Source organism: Ailuropoda melanoleuca, chromosome 14 (genome assembly GCF_002007445.2).
Source record: "Ailuropoda melanoleuca isolate Jingjing chromosome 14, ASM200744v2, whole genome shotgun sequence".
NCBI classification, from domain to species: Eukaryota; Metazoa; Chordata; class Mammalia; order Carnivora; family Ursidae; genus Ailuropoda; species Ailuropoda melanoleuca.
In genome coordinates, this window is record NC_048231.1 from 42,821,807 (window position 1) to 42,836,477 (window position 14,671).

At 44.4% G+C, this 14,671-nt stretch overlaps 1 gene segment (V, D, J or C); it reads left to right on the forward strand.

The window, feature by feature from the left end:
• Positions 1-4,201: 4,201 nt before the first annotated feature.
• LOC109488718 lies at positions 4,202-4,955 on the forward strand. The segment is given in 2 exon segments: positions 4,202-4,280; positions 4,679-4,955. Coding segments are annotated over 2 exon segments (323 nt in total).
• The last annotated feature ends 9,716 nt before the right edge of the window (positions 4,956-14,671 follow it).

A 14,671-nucleotide genomic window follows, 5' to 3' on the forward strand; every position in this document is an offset into this window, starting at 1 on the left:
CTACCCGCCTACCCTGTGTTCTTAGGAGTTCAGCCCTTTTAGATTCTACATATAAGTGAGATCATATAGTATTGATTTTTATGTCTGACTTATTTCACTTAGCATAATGCCCTCCAACTTTATTGAAGTTGTCATGAATGGCAAGATCCCCTTCCTTTTTTATAGTTGAATAATATTCCTGTGTGTGTGTGTGTGTGTGTGTGTGTGTGTGTGTGTGTGTGTGTGTATCTCAGTTTCTTTGTGCATTCAACTGTGGATGAGCACTTAGATTGTTTCCATATCTTGGCAACTGTGAATGAGGCTACAATAAACATAGGGTTGCAGATATTCTTTGAGATACTGACTTCATTTCCTTTGGGTTTAAATGCAGAAATGGGATAACTGGTTCATATGGTAGTTCTGGTTTTAACTTTTTGAGGAACCTCCATATGTGTCCATACTGGCTGCGCCAATTTCTGTTAAGTTAGGATTTGCACATGCTGAATCTCCATTGCCCAGCCCCCACCAGAGCAGTGCACATGTGGTAAATGTGGATCACAAGGTTAGGACTGAAGGGGAGGGTGAAGTTCTTACATTCTCTCATATCTTCCTCCCAGGTTTGTATAATATGCTCTTTTACATTGTGGTCTACAAACACCTCTGCCCACTGCACTAGTGATCTGGGAGTGGAGCCGTGTGTGGTAATCAGTCCCTTTGGAGACATTGTCATGGCAAGACCAGTAAACACATCTCTACAAGGCCTGGATTTCAGGTGAGAAATCCTTGGATTTAAGAGAAAACCAGCTCTTTGTAGAAACCACATTGCAAAAAGAAATTGACACTTTCCCACCTGCTTGTGCCTCAGTGAGGGAGGGACTCAGCAAGACTCAGGTCATGGTGACCTTGAGGGAAATCCTCATTAAGAAAAGACGGTCCTGCCCACCCTTACAGCATAGCATGTGACAGGAGAGGGGATCACTCTCTGACCTTCTGCTTGTGAGAAATTGGCATTGAGAGAAAAAGTAGGACTTGCCAGCTGACCATGGCCATGACAGAAAGGTGAGAGAGATATCCCCATGTGCCCGCACACAGCCCAGCTCTGCATTCCCAGAAGGAACCTCCTGCCTAGGTCAGATGAGCTGGGGTGGGGGGTTGGGGGCTTCCCACAGGTGTGAGCAGGACAGAGCCACCTTGCTCAGGGTGAAAGGATGTGTGCACTTAGCTCAAGTGTGACCCACATGGACTCACATCCACACCATTGCTGACCCTGTGGGTGACCACAGCTCCATGTGAGCATCACCTGTCACTGTGAGGGAAGAGACTTTTTCCAAGACTTGAATAAAGTTGTATTACAAGCTGAATTGCTGTTCATGATTCCTTGGCATGTGATTTTGAAAATGATTTTTAGCACACCTACATGAAGTAAATTCAACACATGTGGAATATATTAAGAAGAAAAGGACAGGTTTACTTTATTTCCACTTCTGGTTTGTATTGAGTTGACATCTTGGTAAAGACAGGGAAACAGGACAGAAAATCATTTCCTCCTCAAAAAACCATGGATAACTACAATTGGATGATTTAATCTATAACTTACTTATTGACCTGATTGATTATGATGTAGAGAGCTTATGTTTTATTAGGAGAATCTCTAAGACTTAAATAATATTTCCAGGGATTTTTTTTTTAGGTTAAAAGATCATGAAAAGGTCCATCTAAGGGATTATAGTAGAAAGATCCTAATCACAGGCTTTCTCATCAACAGGACAATGAATGGGCTGGCACCTCCTTGGATCCAGGTGGCCCCCTCCCCCACTACAGCAGCGCCCCACACAGGTTGCTGGCAACACTGAAAGGAAGGAGCTGTCTCCTTCAGGATCCAGAACATTCTGACTGAGGTTGTCCCACATCCCCTCTCAGCCTGGGCCAGTAGCCTTCCTCACCTGGTGCAGGGGACAGCTGCTGCCTTGCACCTGCCAGCTTCTGCTCTTCTCTCTCCCTCACCAGGGACCAGGGACCATCACTCTTCTCCCAGCCTCCCTTCCATTTGAGGTACACTCCTCCCTCATGTTCCTGCTCAGCTCAGCCAGTCTATGGGGCATTGGGCAAAGCAGTGAGAGGTCATTCATGCTGGACCCCAGACAGGTGGACAGGACCAGAGACACATGTTGCACCTTAGTCCCACTGGCTGCAGATAGGTAAGGGGGAGGTGAAAGAGTGTAACCACTGCCCTGAGTATCCTCAGCCCCCAGGTCACATAAGGATAACTCAGGCCCTGTCTGAACCCACCTGTGTCAAACCTGTCATACCTTCCTCCTAGAGGACCCTCCATGTGCCCAGTAGCTGCAAAGAGAACATGACTTATTACCTGGAAATTGCTTCTTACCACACCTGACACATCTCTCCATGCCCAGAATCCTCACCTTAGGAGACAAGTCCACATGGGCCTTCAAATGGTTTGAATCCCAGGTCCCTCAGCTTTGTCCTGTTCTTCTTCCTGTACCATCCTTCCCGGGGGCACTGACTGGGCTCCTCCCACACACGTCTCACTGCTCATTTTTCTTCCTGACCTAAGCAGCACCAGAATTCCCGCTACAATAGGGACTGTGTCTACTTCATGCAGAAGGCCCAGGATGGAATGTGGGCTAGACCAATGTGGGTTTGAATAAATATGTGCTGGGTGGATACTCTCCTGCAACTATCTTTCAAGCATTAGTCCCTGGTCAGCTCTCCCCCCATACAACAGCTCTGCATCCCCAGTTGAAACCAATAAGAGCCATCCCCTGAGTCCTATGACCCCCACTGCTAAGCTGCTTGACCTCCACCAGCCCCAGTGAAAGCAGTGCTCTTCTCTTCCAAATGAGCCTGTTCGTGTTTTCATGGATAATTTGGGCCCTTCATGCCCTAAAGTGAGGTAGGCAGAAGCCACAATAGAAAAGTCATTCCACACCAGAACAGCAGTCCATGGATCTGGACTCAGGACCTGAGATCTAGGTTAGGAATCTACACCATTGGAAGGACACCCCAGCACCTCCTGCACTCAGTGTGGAGTGAACACCACGAAGCAGCATATATCATCTGACAAAGCCCCAGGCAGATGGAGCAGGACTGGGAATCATGGGTCTTAATAGCCGGAATGGGGGGGGGAGGCATGTTAGTAACAAGGACTTGAGACCTTCCAGTCATTTGTCATTTGCTCCCATGTCATCCTTCACTCTCAAGTACAATTTCTCAAGGGAATTGTGTGTGCATTGAGGGTGTGGGTTCCGCTCTTGGAGACATTGCCTGTTTCTCTCATACAGTTAGAGTCACATTTGCCCCACAACCATCCCACTTTAATAAAATGAAAGTGCTGTCACCATCCACAAACATCCAGCCTCCCTGTGAACGCGTTTCCCTCTCCATCCCCTGTGCTGAGACCCCTGAGAGACACAGCTGCTCCTCCTTCTTGGAAGTTCCTCCCTCCTGCCCCTCACCTGTTCTTCCACATACCTCCCTTAAGGAAGAGAGGGGATTGGAAGATTCTGTTCTTCCCCTTCTTAGTGCCTGCAACACAGCAATTTTCAAGATAAGCTTTTTCAACTTAATGTATAAATTAAGATGTTTCTTATATACTTTTCCTAACTGATGAAAACTCAACTATGGTAAACATTCCCTTGAAGAGTTACTAAACTTTGCAGTTCCCTCTCCTTCTCCTATACAGAAAACATTTCTTTTAGCACCAGATCTGTTCCCACTCCTGACTGCAAAATGAGGATACTGAAGCACAGGCCCTATGACATGCTGCTGGAGCTCACAGCCAAGATCAGATATTTACTGCACCATTATAGTTTGGGAAGCTGCATGTGAGCTCTAGAGAGAAGATGAATTTTATTTGGTCTCTGTGTCCCATGAGCTGTGATCGGGGTAGGAACCTGTCACTATATGAGCCTCATAGAGTCATTTACAGAATGGGTTTAGAAAATAAAGACACACTCCACCTCTGAGGTCTCAGTGCCAGGCCAGCCAAGGGGCAAACTCAGGACACAATGTGGGATGAGATGTGGGCCCCACACCATGGCACCAGGCTGCCCCGCCCCTCCGTGTGTCCCTTGGGACTGAGCCCTTCCTTGAACCCACAAGGCCCCTCAGCAGCAGCCCCTGGGCTCTGGTTGATTTGCATAACCAGCAGGTGTCTCCAGCAAGGGGATAAGAGAGGCCTGGGAGGAACATTGCCCAGCCTTGGGCCTTGTAGCAGAATCAGGGCCCCACCACGATGGCCTGGACCCCTCTCCTCCTCAGTGTCCTCGCTCACTGCACAGGTGCTATGCCCAGGCTCACACCCACCTCAGCCTCAGAGATCTGAGACAAGCCTGGGCCTGACTCTGAGCTCAGCAGGGAGCTTTCTGTGAAGGGCAGGACACTCATTACATTGGTGTGGGATGATGGAATAGAGGTCTGTGATCTCCCGACTGTGCTCACTAGCTCTGTGTGAGCCCTGCAGGGATGGTCCTGAGGAGAAAAAGGGGTGGATTGGTTCTCATTTGTTCAAAGGCTCCATCCAGCAGCCAGACTCATAAGCCCCTGGGGTTGAGACTGGTAAGAGGGGGTGCCCTGGGAGCTAGAGTATCCCTGTGGTGAATCAAGGCCAAGCAGCTTAAGGCATTTCCTAGAAATGGGTCCTTCAACTCCCAGTCCAACTCATCTTTCTCTCTTATAGGTTCTGTGGCTTCTTACGTGCTGACTCAGCCACACTCGGTGTCAGTGACCCTGGGACAGACGGCCATTGTCACCTGTGGGGAAGACAACATTGGAAGGAAAGCTGTTCAGTGGTACCAGCAGAAGCCAGGCCAGGCCCCTCTGCTGATTATCTATACTGATAGCAACCGGCCTTCAGGGATCGCCGACCGATTTTCTGGCTCCAACTCAGGGAACACAGCCACCCTGACTATGAGCAGGACCCGGGCCGAGGACGAGGCTATTACTGTCAGGTGTAGGACAGTGGTACTTTCACAGTGACATGGGCATATGGGGAAATGAGACACAAACCCCTTCCCCATGTGACACACTCTCCTCCAGCCCCAGGAGGCCTGTGCACAGGGCAGGGAGCAGATCCGACCCAGGTCCCCAGGTCTAACATCTCCAAGCCTCTCTCTCCACCAGCACACTGGACAGGGTCTTCAGGGGATGGATCAGGGAACAGAACGCACACAGTAGTTTTAACTATGTTTTATTTGTGACTGTAGGTGAAGGTATGACTGAACATGTGAGACGAAGACTTGGAAGATATTTTTTAAAGACCAAATATTTTAAAAAGTCCCTAAATGTAAACTACATGATCTGAAACACCTTGTGATGTTGTCAGTATATTCGATACTGAAAGTGAAAGAAGAGATTAGTGAACTTGATTTCATGGCAATGAAAACTCTTCAGTTGAAACAGAAAGAGTAAAGCTGGAAAAAATTAGTAAAGATCAGTGTGTCCTTAGGACCACTTCCTGTAGCCTCAAGTGTGTAATTGGAGTAACTGAGGGAGAGAAGGTGGGGAGCAGGTGGTTGGTGAATAGAAAAACATTTGAAGAAACAATACCCCAAACATTTCAAATTTAGTGAAACCTATTAGCCAGTATATGCAAAGGTCTTCAAACCTCTGATAAGGGACATGAGAGACAGCACAGCACACACTGTAATGAAATGGCTACAAACTAACGATGCAGACGCTCTCACAACCAGAGAGTCGTGTTCTATACAGAGGAGCCAGCATCATGTTAGAAGCAGATTTCTCATCACAAACCACGTCAGCAAGAAAACAGGGGAGTGATGTCTTTGAAATACTAATAGAAAATACATGTCAACCTGAATCTTTCAAGATTCTTTAGAAAGATTTTATTTATTTATTTATTTGAGAGAGATGACAAAAGTTGCGGGAGAAACAGAGAGAGAGGGAGAGGAAAAGAATCTCAAGCCAACTCCATGCTGAGTACAGAGTCTGACGCAGGGCTTGATCTCATGACGCTGATGCCGTTACCTGACCTGGAATGAAGAGCCACGTGCTCAACCAACTGAGCCACCCAGGCGCCCAACCTGGATCTTTACCAGGGAAAATTTCATTGAAAAGTGAAGACAAAATCAACCTTTCTCAGACTACAAACCTCCCAGAACTGATCACCGGCAGACCCTCAGTGCAGGCGACAATGAAGCACATCTGTTGGACAGAAAAAAGGGTGACTCGGGGAAATGTGAGCCTACACAAAGATATAGTAAGTATCAGATAGCAGTCCTATACCAATAAATATAATAAGATTTTATTGGTCGATATCTATAAAAGATAGCAACTGTTCAAGCAAAAATAATAAGAATATTTTATGATCTATAATGGATGTAAAACTACAATTGTAACAATCTTAGACAAGTGATGGGGGAAAGACTATTGTGTTATCACATACTTTTTCTACATGTGAATGACATCCCGTCAAAAGAAGGCACTTCAATAAGTTAAGAGGTGAAGATTTCCAACCTAAATAAGGCATTAGAATAAAGCCATTTGAACCACAAAGAGTAAGTGCTAGTAAAATGAATGAGACAGGATTCCCAGAGAATACGGATCCAACAGAATGTGCATCTCATACACACCTAGATGTATATTCATTTGTTACCTACACACATACATACAGAGACAGAGAGACGGACAGAAACTTATTTTAAGACATGGGTCATGCTAACATGGGGGGGGCAGGTCTGGAAGATGCACTGAGGACAGAAGGATGGAGATTCAAGAAAGAATGTTGACTCTGAATGTTTCATATGTTAACAGAAGACACAAAGGAAATTACAGGATCCAAGTCAAACCCTACAGCTGAAATCTACAACTTCCTGAATCACAAACACAGGGGCTGAGATGAGCGTAGACATGACAAGACGAAGAGCATGTGAGGCAACCTGAAGACACAGCACAGACACTGCAAAGTGAAAGATTTTAAAGTGACTAGAATCCCCTGAGCTGTAGGACAGCATTAGCAGCATAAAAGGAGGGGGCCTCTCAGAAAAGGAGAGACAGTGGGGCACAGAAGATAGAATATTTGAGCAATTGTTGCCCAGAATGTTCCAAATCTGATGAAAACTCAAAAGCGACAGGTCCAAAATCTCAACAAACTTCAAGCACAAAAAATAAGAAGTAAAAACAAAGCAACCACAAAACAAGGCATCAATATCAAATATTTAAGGCGATGAACAAGAACAGTCTTAGAAGCAGGCAGAGGAAAAGACTCCCTGTGCACAAGGAAAAAAGAGAAAGATTCTAGTGGATTTTGCATTGGCTGAAATGCCAGAGAGAGACAGTGGATTAACATCTTTACATTACTGAAAGTAAGAAAAAAACCTTAATTCTTCATCTAGGGATAATATCCCTCATATTAAGTCTAAATAAAAATGCTCACACGTACAAAAACTGGCAGAAGTTTTCAGCAGCTGATGAAGCAATAATACTGCACATCCCTCAGGCAGGAGGAAATGATTCCAGAAAGAATCTGAATCTACAAAATGAATCTAAGACTCAGAGGCCCCCAGGTGGCTCAGGCGGTTCAGCATCTGCCTTCAGCTCAGGTTATGATCAGAGTCCTGGGATCAAACCCACATCGGGCTCCCTGCTCAGCGGGAAGTCTGCTTCTCCCTCTGACCCTCCCCACCATTCATGCTTGCTCTCTCTCTCCCTCAAATAATAAATAAAATCTGAAAGAAAAGGAAGAAGTACTAACTACAGGGGTAAATATTAAGACTTCTTTAGTTTCAAAATCTCTTTAAAAGATAATTCAACATCTATAGCAAATATAATAACTTTGTATGTTGGAATTTCTAATACAGGCAAAATTACATATATGAAAATCATAGCAAATATTTGGGGAGCTGAGAGATAGAGGTCTGATATCAGGTTCTCACTCTCCATGTAATAGGGTAGCAGCACCAGAATGGAGACTTGCCACTTACTGATATAAGGCAGCAAGAATTTATGGCTCATATGCATAAAAAAAAACAGTAAAATGAAAGCATGGAAAAGATCCATTACTTAAGAAAAAAGAGATATGGAAAGAGGGATCAAAGAACAGATGGCACACATAGAAAATAAATACATGCATGGTATAGATAAACAATGCTAATAATCATATTCAGGAAATGGCCTAAACACCATGATTAAAAGATATTGTGGGATGGAGTTTCACAGCAACATCTAGGTAGATGCTGCAAATAAGAAACCTCCAGTAAAGGAAATGACCCTGACATCCCCAAGCCAAATTTCAGGATAATTCCCACCAGTTCTGCTCCACAACGTGGGACATGAAATATTCACAGGGAGAAGAAAGGAAATCTGGGAAAATGAATTGAATCCTTCAAAATAATTGGGATTTTCTGTTATGTATTTTACATACACTAGAGAGAAGACATATTCAGAACACATTTCAGCAGGACCCTGCTGACCATCCACACTTGCAGGCTAAGGGGCTCCTTTATAGACCAGCCAGGATGAGGTTAATTGTGAGCCCAGGGACAGAAGCCCTGCTGCCCAGCCTGGCCTCACCCTCCCTCCCTCCCATTCTGCTCAAGCTCCACCCTGACCAGCCTGGGATCTGAATCCAGCACACCTGGGCTCCATCCTGGACTCACCCCACTTTCCTCTGCTTTCCTGAGAAGTTAGCCTCTCTGGGCCTCAACTTTATGTGCTAGGAAATGGGGAAGATTATAATGATATCAGAAAACACTTGTATTGAAATTAAATTATATGAAAACATTGACAGAGATGTCCGAAAGAAACAGAGTCCCAGCCGGGTCTCAGTGAGTGGGTGCTGGGTTGGGAGTTTCTCATCTGTCCTCTGCAGAAACCCAAAGAAAAGGGCTCAGCAACAGTGTGACATGGATGATGTGAATTTGTATGTCCAGGTCTGAATTAGCAGATTTCCACCATCGTCCAAACCACCAACTAAGCTAGTGCAGATACCATCCCACCCAAACTCCAAGAGATGTGGGTTGTCATAAAAACAGCAGTAGCAGAGATTGTAGTAATAATAATAAGGATTAGGTACCCACGTGAACATCAGTGCCAGGATCATCACCTACTCCCACCATGACCCAGCAGCATTAACTGGGATGTGGAGCCATCAGTCTGGATACCTAAGTAGACAGGGAAGGGAAGGCTGCAGGGCACCACACAGCTGACCCAGACCCAGACCCTTCACAAATGCACTCCACTTTAACCTGCTCTGTCTTCTGTTGTAACAGTGGGCCACACCAGGGCATTTCAGCACTGGGATACAGTGCCTGCCTCCAGGCACCTTGTAAGTGTCCTATCTGTGCTGGACTGCACAGGGCGTGGGTGGCAGCTGCCCATGCAGGCTGGACTCCCTGCATCACATCCTTTCTCATGTATCAGGAGCTGTGGGGTGACCCACAGGAGGGACGCTCCTGATGTGTCTTCCTCCACCAGCAGGGGGCAGCAGAGCTGCAGCAGGAGCCACAGGAACAGCCGGACAGAGGCTGGGGTTGCCCAGGGGAGCCTCACAAGGACTGGCGGTCAGAAAGTGTCCCAGGGGCAATCCTCAGGAGAAAGTGAGAGTGGGGAGGAGGAGTTAAGATGGTGGAGGAGTAGGGGTCCGCTGAGTCGAGCTGGATAGGTACCAGACCATCCTGAACATCCTCAGAATCAGCCTGAGACGTACGAAAATACATCGGGATCTCTACAAATGAACATCTCCAGCGCTGAGTATTGAGGTACGAAGTGGGAAGCCATGAATCCAAGCACAGATATCGGAAGATAGACGGAAGGGGGAGGGAGCCTCCACAATCGGGCGCCGGGAAGCGGTAGCCACCTGCATTGGGGAGTGGGCCGGTCTCACGGACCAGAACCCATGAAAGAGCAGACTGAGACTGTGAGCCTGGGAAAACGCAGGCAACCAGACTGAAAACCGGTGCTCTGGAGCGCCGGTTCTCAGAGGCGTGCACGGGGGCGGCTGGCGGCTGGTGAAGTTAGAAACACAAAGGACAGAGACGTGCTGGCCTGGGAAGTGAAGGCTGGGACACCGGCTGTGGGGTACACAACCCAGGATGCTGCAGGGTTATTTGCAGCACCAACAGAAACAGAGGCCAGGAGAGCTCATTGGAGAGCAGACTGTGATCTCTCTGTCCTAAGACAGAGGCTAGGATTCAGCCACTGCTACTCTGACTCTCAGAAGAGCCACAGAAAACCATGAAGGAAAGCTGCCGGAGAACAAAAGCCTGGAAAGACCAGCTCACATTGTGCCCATCCCCATCCCCCCTCTAGGGGACAGGGAGACTACCCAAACAGGGTGGCCTGAGTAACAGTGCAGCAGTCCCCTCCACCAGAAGGCAGGCTGAAAAATCAAGGAGCCCACATCCCTAAGGTCCCTGTAAAACAAGTGCACACTGCATGGGTCCTGGTCAATAATTTGGGCTCTGAACAACCACGCAACCTCTTCTCATCAGAATGACAAGGAGAAATCCCCCCCAGCAAAGAAAAGATAATGAGTCCATGGCCTCCACCACAGAAATGATGGATATGAATATAACCAAATTATCAGAAATGGAGTTCAGAGTAACAATGGTCAAGGTGATGTGTAGGCTTGAAAAAAGTATTTTCAAAAATATTAATGAGAATATAGAATCTCTAATGGCGGAAATGAGAGCGAATCTGGCAGAAATTAAAAATGCTATGAATCAAATGCAGTCAAAACAGGATGCTCTGATGGCCAGGGTAAATGAAGCACAAGAACGAATTAGTGAATTGGAGGATGGGATGGTAGAAGAGAAAGTTAAAACAGAAACTGCTCAAAAATAATCCAATCTCAAGAATGTAGGTTACGGGAGATTACTGACTCAATGAAACATTCCAATGTCAGAATCATCAGCATCCCCAAGGGGGTGGAGAAAGAGAGAGGTATAGAAGAGATATTTGAACAAATTGTAGCTGAAAACTTCTCTATTCTAGCAAAGGAAACAAGCATTTGTGTCCAAGAGGCAGGGAGGATCCCTCCCAAATTCAGCCATGACAAAGCTATGCCGTGTCATGTTATAGTGCAATTTGCAAATATTATATCCAAGTATTCAAAGTGGCCAGGGCAAAGAAATTCCTCACGTTCAAAGGCAAAAATATCAGGATCACGTCAGACCTGTCTACACAGACCTGCAATGAGAGAAAAGGTTGGGGAGGGGTCATTTTTAAAGCTCTTTCAGAAAAAAACATGTAGCCAAAGGATCCTTTATCCAGCAAGGCTGTCATTCAGAATTGATGGAGAGATAAGGACCTTCCAGAATTGCCAGTCACTGACCAAATTCTTAACCACAAAACCAGAACTGCAGGAGATATTAAGGGGGGGTTCTATAAAAGTAAAAAGGCCCCAAGAGTGATAAAGAACAGAAAGTCGCAATCTGTGCAAACAAAGACTTTACAGGCAGTATGAAATCATTAAAATCATATTTCTCAATAACAATCTCAATGTGAAAGCCCTAAATGCTCCCATAAAATGCCACATGGCTGCAGATTGGATAAAAACACATGACCCATCCATTTGCTGTCTGCAAGAGACTCATTTTGAACCTAAAGATACGTTCAGACTGAAAGTGAAGGGATAGAAAACCATTTTTCATGCCAATGGACCTCAAAAGAAAGCTGGGGTAGCAATATTCAGATCAGACAGATTGGATTTTAAAATAAGACTGTAGTTAGAGATACAGAAGGACACTATATTATTCTTTTTTTTAAAGATATTTTATTATATTATGTTAGTCACCATACAGTACATCCCCGGATTCCGATGTAAAGTTCGATGCTCCATTAGTTGCGTATAACACCCATTGCACCATGCAATACGTGCCCTCCTTACCGCCCATCACCAGTCTATCCCATTCCCCCACCCCCTCCCCTCTGAAGTCCTCAGTTTGTTTCCCATAGTCCATAGTCTCTCATGTTTCATTCCCCCTTCTGATTACCCCCCTTTCTTATATTATTCTTAAAGGATGTATCCAACAAGTGGATATGACAATTATAAATATCTGTGCCCCCAACGGGGGAGCAGGAAGATACATGAGCCAACTCTTAACCAGAATAAAGAGACATATAGATAAAAATACAGTAATAGTAGGGGACCTCACCACTCCACTCTCAGCACCAGACAGATCACCTAAGCAGAAAATAAACAAAGAAACAAGAGCATTGAATGCCATACTAGACCAGATAGATCTCATAGATATATATAGAACACTACACCCCAGAACAAAAGAATAATCATTCTTTTCAAATGCACATGGAACATTCTCCAGAATAGACCATATAATGGTTCACAAAACAGGTCTCAACCAACACCGAAAGATTGAAATTATTCCCTGCATATACTCAGACCACAATGCTTTGAAATTGGAACTCAATCACAATGAAAAATTTGGAAGAAACTCAAACACTTGGAAACTAAGAACCATCCTGCTCAAGAATGATTTGATAAACAAGAAAATCAAAAATCAATCTAATCAATTTATGGAGACCAATGAGAATGAAAACACAACAGTCCAAAACCTATGGGACACTTCAAAAGCAGTCCTAAGGGGAAAATACATAGCCACCCAAGCCTCACTCAAAAGAATAGAACAATCTAAAATGCAGTTTTTACATTCTCACCTCAAGAAGCTGGAACAGGAACAGAAGAATATGCTTAATCCATGCACGAGAAAGCAGTCGATCAAGATCAGAGCAGGTATCAATGAATTAGAAATCAGGAGCACAGTAGAGCAGATCAACAGAACTAGAAGCTGGTTTTTTGAAAGAATAAATAAGATCGATAGGCCACTGGCAAGACTTAGGCAAAAAAATAGAGAAAGGACCCAAATTAATAAAATTATGAATGAAAAGGCAGAGGTCACAACCAACACCAATGAAATAGGAAAGATCATTAAAAACTTTTATCAACAGCTTTATGGCAATAAATTAAATAATCTGGAAGAAATGGATGACTTCCAAGAAACCTATAAACTACCAAGACTGAAACAGGAAATAAATGATTTTTTAAACAAACCAATTAATTATGAAGAGATTGAAGCAGTGATCAAAAACCTCCCAAAAAACAAGAGTCCAGGGCCTGATGGATTCCCCAGGGAATTCTACCAAACATTGAAAGATGAAATAATACCTATTCTCCTGAAGCTGTTTCAAAGAATAGAAACAGGAGGAAAACTACCAAACTCATTCTGTGAGACCAGTATTACCTTGATCCCCAAACCAGGCAGAGACCCCATCAAAAAGGAGAATTATAGACCGATAACCCTGATGAATATGGATGCCAAAATTCTCAACAAGATCCTAGCTAATAGGATCCATCAGTACATTGAAAGTATTATCCATCATGACAAAGAGGGATTCATCCCTGGGATGCAAGGCTGGTCCAATATTCGCAAATCGATCAGTGTGATAGATCATATCAACAAGAAAAGGGTCAAGAACCATATGGTCCTCTCAGTAGATGCAGAAAAAGCATTTGACAAAACACAGCATCCTTTCCTGAATAAAATACTTCAGAGTGTACGGATAGAGGGTACATTCCTCAATTTCATAAAAACCATCTATGAAAAGCCTACAGCAAATATTATTCTCAAGGGGGAAAAGCTGGAAGCCTTTCCCTTAAGATAAGGAACACGACAAGAATGGTCACTCTCGCCATTATTATTAAACATAGTACTAGAAGTCCTTGCAACAGCAATCAACAACAAAAAGGGATAAAAATTACCCAAATTGGCAAAGAGAAGTCAAACTGTCTCTCTTCACAAATAACATGATATTCTTTATGGAAAACCCAAAAGAATCCACCCCCAAAATACTAGAACTTAAAGAGCAATTCAGCAATGTGGTGGGATACAAAATCAATGCTCAGAAATCAGTTGCATTTCTATACACGAACAATGACACCGAAGAAAGAGAAATTAGGGAATCCCTTCCATTTTAAATAGCAATAAAAATAAAATCATACGTTATCTCGGAATTAACTTAACCAGAGATGTAATGGATCTATGTCCCAGAAACTACAAATCACTCTTGAAAGACATTGAAGAAGACACAAAAGATGGAAAAAATATTCCATGCTCATGGATCAGAAGAATTAACATAGTTAAAATGTCTATGCTACCCAAGCAATCTACACTTTCAATGCCGTCCGGATCAAAATACCAATGACATTTTTCAAAGAACTGGAACAAACAGCCCTTAGATTTATGTGCAAATGGCCCCAAATCACCAAGGAATTGTTGAAAAGGAAAAACAAAGCTGGGAGCATCACTTTGCCAGATTTCAAGCTGTACTACAAAGCTTTGATCACAAAAACAGCATGGTACTGGCACAACAACAGACACACATACCAATGGAACAGAAAAGAGAACCCAGAAATGGACCCTCAGCTCTTTGGGCAACTAGCCTTTGACAAAACAGGAAAAAACATCCAGTACAAAAAAACAGTCTCATCAATAAATGGTGCTGGGAAATTTGGACAGCTACATGCAAAAGAATGAAACTTGACCACTCTCTCACACCATACACAAAAATAAACTCCAAATGGATGAAAGACCTCAATGTGCAACAGGACATTGTGGGAGAGGATGTGGAGAGGATGTGGAGAAAGGGGATCCCTCCTACATTGTTGGTGGGAATGCAAGTTGGTACAGCCACTAAG